A 12,038-nucleotide genomic window follows, 5' to 3' on the forward strand; every position below is an offset into this window, starting at 1 on the left:
TCTGGTGGCACGTATTTGGATACTTTAAGCTGCACACAGGCTTCTGAGTGATCAGTTGATAACCGGCTGGCAGGAGGTCAACAGCTGGAACCCCAGATCGGCACCTGAGGTGAGTGGAGCTGGCGGCTGGTAGGGCTGAGCAGGGCCAGAAGCCTGGACCCTGTCTGGCAGGGGGCCTGCACTGGAACTCCAACTGGAAGCAAGGTGAGTGGAGCTGCGGTGGGGACCCCAGCTGGTAAGGGGCCAGCAGCCAGAACCCCAGAGCGGCAGCAGGCTGAGCAGGTCAGCCCTCCCAGCTCTGGGGTATCAGGGGTGGGCTGAGCATCTCCACCCACCCCCGCTCTGGGGTTTCAGCTGCCAGCTCCTGCCAGCCAAGGTCTCAGCTCACTGCCAGCCTGGGGTTCCTTCCCCCAGGCCAGCAGCAGGTGCTGAGTGGGATCAGCGGCAGGACCCCAGCTGGCAAGGGGCCAGCAGCCAGAACCCCAGAGCGGCAGCGGGCTGAGCAGCTCAGCCCACCCTGTGTGCCATCAAAAAAATCGGCTCGCGCGCTGTAGGTTGCCAACCCCCTGCTATATTCTCTCCTTCCTTGGAGAAGGGAAAGAAACCAGGCATGCAATGCTAGTTACCATCCGAGTTTCAGAGGAACTGACTAGGGAGAGAGGCAAGCCGCAGTTGCCTGACACACACAGCAAATGGAAATAAGACAGAGAAGGAAACCAAACCCCCGTAGCAGCTCAATGTAACAGCGAGGCAGCCACACAGCAGAGAGGTTTCTAATCCCTTCCCTCCAACCCCGCCACTTCAGAAAGGACTTGACTGTCCAAGGCACAGGAGGGGTCAGTCTCTTCCTCGCTACCAGGTTCAGGGGAAGAGCAGCTCAGCCCGCCCAGGAATGAGGAGCTGGGACGCAGAGCAGGGGCTGACGAGGCACCAGCCAGATGTCTACCCCCGCCCCCTTACACTGTAGGGGCAGAGCAGGGGAAGGAGCCCGGCTCCCTCTCGGCTGGCGAGATGCCCCCTGCACCCAGGGAAACGGGAGGGACACGGACACACACACACCCCGACACGGCTGGGAAAAGCGGCCCCCTCCGCGCTGAGGAGAGACTTCGCCCCTCCGGGCTGACAGGGCCGCCCCCGGGGCCCCACAGGCTGGTGGGAGCCGCCTCCGCTCCCTACGTAACGGCCGGGACCGAGCAGGGCACGGGCCAGCCGCGGGGCAAGCGGCGGCAGCCCCAGCCCAGCCCCTCACCCAGGGCTTCCGCCCCCGCGCTCTTACCGTCCGCCATGTTGGGTCCGGCCGCCTGCGCCTCTCGCGAGAGCCACCGCGCAGGGCCCCTTGGCCGAGCACTCTCGCGAGAGTGAGACCCGACCTCGCCCCTCCCAACGCGGGCCGGGAGCCTGGGTTTCCCGCCTGGAGCCCGCTGAGGCTGGGCAGCGCCCTGGCTGCCGCTTTATACAGGCGGGCCCGGCCCGCGCTGCAGCGTCGCCAGGGGACGAAAGGGAACCTCCAGGAGACATTCCCCATCCCCCCCAAGGGGGGCACTATCCCCAGCCCCCCTACAGGGATCCCCCCCGGGGCACTATCCCCATCCCCCTACAGGGATCCCCTTCCTGGGGCACAATCCCCATCACCCCCAAGGGGGGCACTATCCCCAGCCCCCCTACAGGGATCCCCCCCGGGGCACTATCCCCATCCCCCTACAGGGATCCCCTTCCTGGGGCACAATCCCCATCACCCCCAAGGGGGGACACTCCCCATCCCCCTACAGGGATCCCCCCCGGGGCACTATCCCCATAACCCCCAAGGGGGGACACTCCCCATCCCCCTACAGGGATCCCCCCGGGGCACTATCCCCATCCCCCTACAGGGATCCCCTTCCTGGGGCACAATCCCCATCACCCCCAAGGGGGGCACTATCCCCAGCCCCCCTACAGGGATCCCCCCCGGGGCACTATCCCCATCCCCCTACAGGGATCCCCCCTGGGGCACTATCCCCATCCCCCTACAGGGATCCCCTTCCTGGGGCACAATCCCCATCACCCCCAAGGGGGGACACTCCCCATCCCCCTACAGGGATCCCCCCCGGGGCACTATCCCCATAACCCCCAAGGGGGGACACTCCCCATCCCCCTACAGAGATCCCCCCCAGGGCACTATCCCCATCCCCCTACAGGGATCCCCCCCGGGGCACTATTCCCCATCCCCCTACAGGGATCCCCTTCCTGGGGCACAATCCCCATCACCCCCAAGGGGGGACACTCCCCATCCCCCCTACAGGGATCCCCTTCCTGGGGCACTATCCCCATAACCCCCAAGGGGAGACACTCCCCATCCCCCTACAGAGATCCCCCCTGGAGCACAATCCCCATCCCCCCTACAGGGATCCCCCCGGGGCACTATCCCCATCCCCCTACAGAGATCCCCCTGGGGCACCATCCCCATCACCCCCAAGGGGGGACACTCCCCATCCCCCTACAGAGATCCCCCCGGGGCACAATCCCCATCCTCCCTACAGGGATCCCCCCCCCGGGGCACTATCCCCATCCCCCCTACAGGGATCCCCCCAGGGCACTATCCCCATAACCTCCAGGGGGGGACACTCCCCATCCCCCTACAGAGATCCCCCTGGGGCACAATCCCCATCACCCCTACAGGGGTCCCCCTGGGGCACTATCCCCAGCCCCCCTACAGGGTTCCCCCTCCTGGGGCACTATCCCCATCACCCCCAAGGGGGGACACTCCCTATCCCCCTACAGAGATCCCCCCTGGGGCACTATCCCCATCCCCCCTACAGGGATCCCCCCCGGGGCACAATCCCCATAACCCCCAAGGGGGGACACTCCCCATCCCCCTACAGAGATTCCCCCTGGGGCACAATCCCCATCCCCCCTACAGGGATTTCCCCCGGGGCACAATCCCCATCCCCCCTACAGGGATCCCCCCAGGGCACTATCCCCATCCCTCCTACAGGGATCCCCCCAGGGCACTATCCCCATCACCCCTGGGGGGGACACTCCCCATACCCCTACAGGGATCCCCCTTCTGGGGCACTATCCCCATCCCCCCCCTGGGGCCAGACCCTATCACACACCCCAGGGATCCCCTAGCTCAATCCCCATCTCCCTAGGGCCGGCTTTATTAACTGCGGGGCCCGATTTGAATACTTGGCAGCTGTCCAGGGCTTCGCCAGCACTTTGGTGGCGTGGGATCCAGTCTGGGTCTTCCGTGGCACCGAAGGACCCTCCGCCACCGAAATGTCGCCGAAGACCCCTGGAGCGGACCCCCCACCCGCCCCTGAAATGCCACTGAAGACCCCCGAGCGGACCACCGCCAGGTGAGTAAAGAAAAAAAATTAAAAAGGTGCCTAAGGCGCGGGGCCCGATTCCTGGGAATCGGGCGAATGGGCCTAAAGCCGGCCCTGCATCTCCTTCTAGGGTTTATCAGTGTGGTGGGGATGCTTTCAGCTGGTCACTCTCCATGAGAGATCCTTGATTCTGGAGCTTACATGTTGGAGCATGCCTCTCAAGTGTTCCTCGTTTTGAGGGACATCATTTTTAATCCCAGAATTACCTTCGTTCCCCACACATGTGGTGTTCCCTCACTTTTATTGTTGAGATGTACATTAGAAATAAAGAATCATGACACTGATGTTATAGATTTATTTACACTAATGGAACAAATCACATAGCACTTTACGTTTTTTACGTTAGTAGTTTTGTGCTGCTAATTTTAGATCCTTGTCAAACATCGCATCCCATTTTTGAACCTTTGCAGGTTGAGAGGTGTGTGCTGGGGAGATGCGGTGATGGCCAAGTTTGTGGAATTTTACAGTGATGCTGTCAACTTGAAATCTAGTGAACTAAAGAGAAAAAAACAGCCCCAACAGTATACCCCTCAGAGGTAATCCCGGGAGTCTACAAAGTACTGTCAAAATGCATAGTAAACAAACAACAACAAAAAGAGGAAAATAACCTGTTTCTCTAACCTATTTCCATTATAGCTAATTTAGGTGTCAGTTGGAACAGATGTATGATTTTTAATCTAATTTTATACTAGAGTTCTTTTGTTACTATTATGAACTGGGTGAAACCTTGTTACGGGTTTGTTTAAACCTCATTGAGATTGGGTGTGAATGCACCCTTTAAGTAACATAACTGTCAGGATAAGTTAATCAGAACCCCCCACCCAAGACAAAAGGGGATTGTGAGCCCATCCAGGAAGGCTTCTGCTGAGTATTGTTTGTGTTTTGTGTGTGTCCACATGTGTCTGAAAGAAGGAAAGCAGAACAGAGAGAGGCAGAGACAAAAGCAAGAAAGCTGTAGTCAGCACATTCAGTGTGACTCTGGAAAAAGGAAGAGAGGGAGCTTTTCGGTCTGTTGCTTAAAGAGGCTTGAGGCTGTAAACTAAGGGCACGTCTACACTGGCAATGTTACAGCATCGCTCAGAGAGCGCAGAAAGAAAACCACTGTTGTGTGTTTACACTGACAGCTGCCCGCACAATAGCGTGTTCACACTTGCGGCACTTGCAGCATTATTCGGAGCCGTGCACTCTGGGCAGCTATCCCACAGAGCACCTCTTTTTCTTTTGCCGCTAAGACTTGTGGTAAGGTGGAGGAGATCGCAGGGCATCCTGGGTCCTGTCCCAATGCCCCGTGATGCATTGCTTCGCGTCCCAGCAAACCCTGTGCTTCCATCTGCATTTGGCACCATCTTTCAACAGTTTGTGTACTGCGCGCCCTGCCTCTTTCAGGATGCAGGAATGGATCCCGAACTGCTGACCAGTATGCTGCTCGCGCTGACAACATGTCACGAGTGACAGTGGAGTTATTCCGTAAACTACAAATGTAAGAGGAGTGCAACATTGATCTTGCCACGCGTGGTACCTACGACATGAGATTGCTTGTGGCATTCATGGAGGTGCTGACCACAGTGGAACGCCACTTTGGGGCTCGGGAAACAAGCACTGAGTGGTGGGATCACATAGTAATGCACATCTGGGATGATGAGCAGTGGCTGCAGAACTTTTGCTTGAGGAAAGCCACATTCATGGGACTGTGTGATGAGCTTGCCCCAGCTCTGCGGCGCAAGGACACAAGAATGAGAGCTGCCGTATTGCTGGAGAAGCGCGTGGCGATTGCACTGTGGAAGCTGGCTGCTCCAGACTGCTACCGATTGGTCACTAATCAGTTCAGAGTCGACTGTTAGAGTTGTGTTGATGGAAGTGTGCAGGGCCATTAATCGCATTCTGATCTGAAAGACTGTGACTCTGGGCAATGTGCGTGACATTGTGGATGGCTTTGTACAAATGGTCTTCCCTAACTGCAGAGGGGCAGATAGATGGCATGCACATTCCAATTCTGGCACCAGACCACCTAGCCACCGAGTACATTAATTGCAAGTGGTATTTCTCAATGGTTTTCCAGGCAGTTGTGGATTACCGTGGATGTTTCACAGACATTAACGGAGGCTGGTCCAGAAAAGTGCATGATGCACGCATCTTTCAGAACACTGGCCTGTTCAAGAAGCTGCAAGCAGGGATTTTCTTCCTGGACCAGAAGATCACCATAAGGGAAGTCGAAATGCCCATTGTGATCTTGGGAGACCCCACCTACCCCTTAATGCCATGGCTTACAAAGCCATACATGGGGCAACTTGACAGCAGCAAGGAGCGGTTCAACAACAGGCTGAGCAAGTGCAGAATGACTGTGGAGTGTGCATTTGGCCGTTTAAAAGCCCGCTGGCGATGCCTGTATGGGAAGCTGGACATGGCCGATGACAATATTCCTATGCTTATAGCCACGTGCTGTACGCTCCTTAATATTTGTGAAGGGAAGGGTGAAAGCTTCACTCAGGAATGGAGCACAGAGGCTCAGCACCTGGAGGCTGAGTTTGAACAGCCAGAGACCAGGGCTATTAGAGGGGCACAGCATGAGGCCATAAGGATCAGGCATGCCTTGAGGCAACAATTGAAGCTGAAAGCCACTAATATTTGTTGCTATGCTCGGGATTGCAGTGCTTGTAATGCTAGGAGGTGATTGGTGCACATGATGCAAGAAGGGGGCTTAACATAATTGTATGTTGCTTGCAGTGCTCTTTTTTTGCTTTCATTTAATAGAATAAAGATTGCTTTCAAACCAACACAATTCTTTTATTAAAAGACAACTGGAGGAGAGAGTCAAATGAAAAAAATCATCAGCGGGGATGGGGGATGGCAAGGTCTTGAGAGGAGGAGGGGTCCTGGGACGGCTACAGACCTCTGTATTTCCAGGGATTATACCCAACCTTCTCCTTTGGAGTACAATGCAGTGGGTGCTGTACTTCAGCTGGGCCAAACTGCAGAGGGATGGGTGTTGAGTGCTCTGGGTAGTGGGAGTCCACACTGCTGGACTGTGAGGGGGGAGGAGTTGAATGCTGTGGGTAGAGAGTGGAGCCATGAGGTTGATAACAGTGGGGGTGGGGATGGAGGGGGGGGGCACATGGAAAAGAGTTTTTCAACAGTGGCTGCAGGGGAGGCCGGGCGCGGAGCTGCTCGGTTTGAAGAGCTAGTATCGCCTGGAGCGTGTCCGGTTGGCGCTCCATAATGTTTAAGAGCCGCTCCGTGACTTCTTTCTGGTGTGCCGCATTCTCCTTTCAGTTCCTCTTCTCGCTGTCCCGCCACTCCTTCAATTCCTGTTTCTCGGCGGCGGAGTGCATCATAACATCAGGGAGAAAGTCCTCCTTAGTCCTTCTTGTGCGCTTTCTAATTCTGCGCAGCCGTTCTGCCGCCAATAACAAAGAGGGAGGCTGGGCTCGCAAGGTCATCTCTGTGAAGTTTAAATGCAACATTTTACAGAAGCAGTATTGTTTGCAACACAGACAACACTGATTCAGTGCTTTAAAACACAGCCAGTACTCACACACCTGTCACTAACTGGCTGACCCCAGGCAAGCACACATGAACCACAAAACCCCCAAAATGGTGAATAGCTGCAGGGGCAGAGTGAATCACTCTTCCCGGCCCCTGCTCTACACTGGGCATGTGGCTCTTGAGAAGAGCCAGCGCTGTAGCAGGAGCCTGATAATCATTCCTGTCCCCACACTTTCCACAGGATGTGATCATTATGGAAGATATCTCGCTGCTGAGGGTCAGCAGGGAGTCAAGGGAGGGTCTTCTCCAAGACTGAAACTTCCACCCTGGGTCCCTCCCCCTGTGATGGCACACAGTGGCAGGGGAAAGTTACCGTTAACAGGGCAAGAAACAAAGCAACTCTGCTGAAGAACCTGCGGCAGCAGATTGCCCAGTATTTCCATGAGAGTTTCCTGGAGATCTATGAGGGAGATTCCCGTGAAGTGAGGGAGTCTATCAACAGCCTGTTCTGCCACTCAGACTAGGCCTGCGGTGGGAGACAAGCCTGCTTTCTGCAGACCTCCTGTGTACAACAACTTGCTTCAGCAAATCAGATCCACTTACCAGCGGCCTCCTCGCCTGTTTGCGCTTCGCCAAGATCCAACTGCTGTGACGGTCTAGGCTCCTCCAACGTAGAAAAGAGCTGGCTGCATGCATCTCTGGCCTCCAAATCATCCTCTGCCTCTGGGTCCTCCTCCTCCTCTTCGTCCAAGATTTCCTCCTCATGGCTCAGTCCACTCTCAACTGGCACGCGAGCCAACAAAGTATCCACAGGGGCCTTCACAGTGGAGGTGGGATCACCACTGAGTATCGCGTCCAGCTCTTTGTAGAACCAGCAGCTTGTGGGCGCAGCACTGGAGCGGCAGCTTGCCTCCTGCGCCTTGTGGTAGGTGTTCTGCAGCTCCTTCACTTTTACCCTGCATTGCAATGTGTCCCAGTCATTGCCCCTTTCTATCATGCATCGTGAAATCTGTCCGTAGGTATCATAATTCCTACGGCTGGAGCGCAGCTGGGACTACACAGCCTCCTCTCCCCAAATGCTGATGAGGTCCAGCAGCTCGGCATTGCTCCAAGCGGGGGATCTCCTGGTGTGTGGAGCAGGCATGGCCACCTGGAAAGATGCGCTGAGACCACTGCATGCATCACCGAGCAAACAGGAAGGGGACTTTCAAATTTACAAAGGAATGTACAGGGTAGGGATGACGGTTGGTCACCTGATGGCAGGGCAGTAGAGTTCAAACCGATGACCAGAGAGGTGAGAACAGGCATTGTGGGACACCTTCCGGAGGCCAATCACAGTGCTGTAATCGCCACCATGTCTACACTGGCACCACGGCGCTGTAGACCGGCGCAGAAAGCTCTACGCCTCTTGTCGGGGTGGTTTTTTTAGAGTGCTACAACTGTGCAGTTTCTGCGCACTAAGTGGCTTGGCAGTGTGTAGACCTCAGGAGTTACAGCGCAGAAATCTGCTTTACTGCACAGAAACTCGCCAGTGTAGACAAGGCCTTGGAAAATGCTCCTCATGTTCTTGGTTTCTGCTACTTTTGGAGACACAAGACTTTGTATATTTCTTGTAAAAGACAGTGTCAAAGAAAATGCCAGACTCCATCAGTTACTTCCTAATGGAACGGGCCCCGGGCCCTGAACTTTAACTAGCCACCCTGATTGAAAAGGGGCAACAATATGTATTTGTATTCCAGCAGTGTCATTTTTTCAGGTGCTGTACAAACATTTAGTAAAGATGCAGCTCCTGTCTCAGGGATTTTATAGTCCTGGCAAATTACAAGACACAACAGATGGATGAAATAAACAAATGTCTGAGAATGGAAGAGAGGGAGGATGAGGTAACAGTAATATGAGCATGTTTTTGAGCAGATTAGCAATGCAAGGCTGTAGCTTGCTACCTGCTCTTTTTATTTTCAAAGGATCCTACAGGTCTTTGTGGCCTCCAGAATGATCATGTAATATGTTGTGCATCTATGGCACCTTCTATCCACTAATCTCAAAACACTTGGCAAATAATTCATTAATATTCACAACACCCTATTAGTATTGTCTTTGTTTGATAGGGAAATGGAGGCACAGAAAGGGTAAGTGACCTGCCCAAGGTCATACAGGAAGACTGTGTGGCGAGGTTGGGCATAGAAATCATATCTCCAGACCCCCACCCTCCCTGTGCCTTTACTTCCTTACTATATGTACAGGTATCACTACAGATAACTACTGGGGTGGGATGAGATAATAGAATGTTGTGTAGCATTGCCAGAGTTGAGAGAATGAGCTCAACCCACCTGCGCAAGAGAAGATTGTGTTTTTAATACTGCGGCCTTCTGGTGAGAATATGGAAGGAAGCTCACTGAGCCCAGGTCTACACTAAAAAGTTAGGTTGACCCTGCTACACCAGGGGTGTGAAAAATCCATACCCCTTAGCAATGTAATTAAGCTGACCTAACCCGCAGTGTAGACAGGGCTAAATTGATAGAAGAATTTTTCTGCAATGTTTCTAATGAAGACATAGCCTGAGATTATACGTCACCCAAAGATGTTGATAAAAATCCAGGCATGTAACAACACTTTAATCTATGCAGAGAGCATTTCATCCACAAGGATTTGAAAGCCCTTTAGAAATTTGACAAACTGATACAACAGTTTTATAAAGGAATTTTTCCAGATATAATGAAATCCATCCACCTCTGGGCTGTAACATGACAACTATTCAATAGTGCATAGGAATAGTACACATCACAGTTTAGTTTAGGACAAGATGTGTATACTTTCCAAATACTTTATACTTTCCACAGTTCTATATGGTGCCCTGGAGGTCAGCAGTCTCAGGCTATGTTAGACCAAAGAAGGAGGCTAATTCTAGAGTGAGGACCCTTCACTCAGGACATGGGCTCCAATCTCCAGATCCTAACTCCTAGTGACTGGTAGCAAGAGCACCTTTCCTGATCTCCACTGTCAGGGCAGTCCGGTAGGAGAGAGAAGCCTGATCTAGTGGATAGGCCCCTGTACTGGATATTGGGTGTCATGGCTCAGCTACTGATCCACTGGCTGATCTTTGACAAGTCACTTCACCTCTCTGCCTGTGTTTCCCCTCTCACTGTGTATTATCTAGTTAAGGGAGGAGGTCTAGACTAGTAGATAGGCATTGGAATTAGACTCCAGAGGACTGGGTTTAATTTCCTGCCCTGTGTGTGATTTCAGGCAAGTCACTTAAGCTACCCTGTACTTCAGTTTCCCAGACAAAAATAGGAATAGTACTTCTCTACATCACATGAATGATGTGATGATAAAATCCATTTGTAAGTGTGAGGTGCTTATGACAAAGGATATATAAGTATCCAGAGAGAATGACAGAGAAAGGCTGTCATCTATATGGTGATATCCAAGTGACTTCCCTCCTGTTCTTTATCTTATATCCATCCATTAGTTGCTTTCCCTGCTACATCTCCTTGGTTCTCTGGGCTGTAAGTTACACTTGTTTTACACCCCAATTGAATGCCAAAGGGGTGCAGGTTACCCACCTTTGCTAGTTACATAATTTATAATGCACACAACATACATCACGCTGCTTTATGGATCTCACTAACTGATTTGTTGATGTAGCTGTGAAAAATGGTTACTAGGTGGCCACTTTTGGTCTGATTAGTTTAATAATCACTAAACAGGTCACTTTGGTTGTGCATGATTATATGTGACTGGAGGCAGGAATGCGGTCAGCAATCCTCTCTCTTCGCTTTCACCTGGCACACTGCAGGAAGATTGGAGAAGTATTTTTATTTTAGATTTCCTCATTCCTGAAATCCCGAGATCCTTCCCTTTTTGAAGTGATATCACCAGTGCAACCCTCTATGGAGATACAATATCATATGACATGGGACACTGCACTATTTGTATTGCAATAGTGCCTATGTGCCTCAGCCCTATTGTGCCAAGCACTTTACACACAAAACAAAGAGATAGAACGTAAGTTTCCCTGGAAAAGGGACTAAGGGTACATCTACACTTAAATGACTACAAAGGCACAGCTGCAGTGAAACAGCTGTGCCACTGTAGCACTTCAGTGCAGATGCTCCTTATGCCGACAGGAGGGGTTCTCCTATCAGCATAGGAAATTCACCTCCCCAAGAGGTGGTAGCTAGGTTAACAGAAGAATTCGTCAACCTAGCATTGTTTTATGCTGGAAGTAAAGTCAGCCTAACTATGTCTCTTGGGGTGCAGATCTTTCACACTCTGAGACGTAGCTATTCTGTCTGTTGTAAGCTCCCAGTGTAGACCAGAGATGGATACAACACAGTATGCTTATCCTAACTGCCTCCCTGTTAATATTCTCTAACCACTATTACCAATTGCTTAGCCAATGGTGAGCATTTTCTAGGCATTGCAGCAAAGGATAGATTTGTAGGACAACAGTGCAGTGGCCTCAGAGATTTTTATGGCAAGCTCCTGTGATGTCTAAGGGGCAGCCTAGTGGAAAGTGTAAAGGACATTCATATAGGTGGCTACCATATTTTAAGGAAATTGAAACAGTTAAAATATCTATTAAAATGTCCCCAGTGCTCATGCTTTTTGTATTTTCCAGTCATGTCTCTACATCTCATTAGGAAGGAAAGAGAAGCACTGTAAATAACTAGGAGTCTTTCCCACTCCAAAACACAAAGGAAGGTGTAGCTAAATAACACATGCCCAATATAGTGGTGGTCCATGTAAAATTTGTACTGGTTGCCAGATCGCACAAGTGGTAATAACTGTGAGCCACAAATTACTTTAGTAATTCACCTTGTGCTCACTGATGGCATGGTGTTATTCTGTGAAGATGACAATGTTTGTAATTACTGTAGCTGCTTATAGTAGGGCACGGTATCACAAGGTCACCCAGTGGCACCGACACCAGTAATATCCACTATATCTGACAGCAGTGTCTATAGCCCCTACTACACTTCTCCCTGTAAGTGTAGGTGGAAGACAGCTGAGGGAGTAAGAGTTTTTACTGCTATTGACCGTTTCCATTCACCTATCAAGGCAAACTCCAGTATAAGCAAATATTTTTATTCAAAATATACATTGTGACCCACCTTACCCATAGCTTGACACAGATACACCATTGAGATGCACATCCGCTGTAGCTCCTCACATCTATACAGCAGC

General features: G+C 51.9%; 1 protein-coding gene across 1 annotated transcript in view; it reads right to left on the minus strand.

The window, feature by feature from the left end:
* ANKFY1 (ankyrin repeat and FYVE domain containing 1) overlaps positions 1-1,409 on the minus strand; it is a 53,603-nt gene extending 52,194 nt beyond the window's left edge. The window contains exon 1 of the mRNA XM_044993961.1: positions 1,277-1,409. Within this exon, the coding sequence (XP_044849896.1) occupies positions 1,277-1,286 (10 nt within the window). The 5' untranslated portion in view covers positions 1,287-1,409. The remainder of the gene's footprint in view (positions 1-1,276) is intronic.
* Positions 1,410-12,038: the final 10,629 nt, after the last annotated feature.

The sequence above is a fragment of the Mauremys mutica genome, chromosome 19 (genome assembly GCF_020497125.1).
Source record: "Mauremys mutica isolate MM-2020 ecotype Southern chromosome 19, ASM2049712v1, whole genome shotgun sequence".
Taxonomy (NCBI): Eukaryota; Metazoa; Chordata; order Testudines; family Geoemydidae; genus Mauremys; species Mauremys mutica.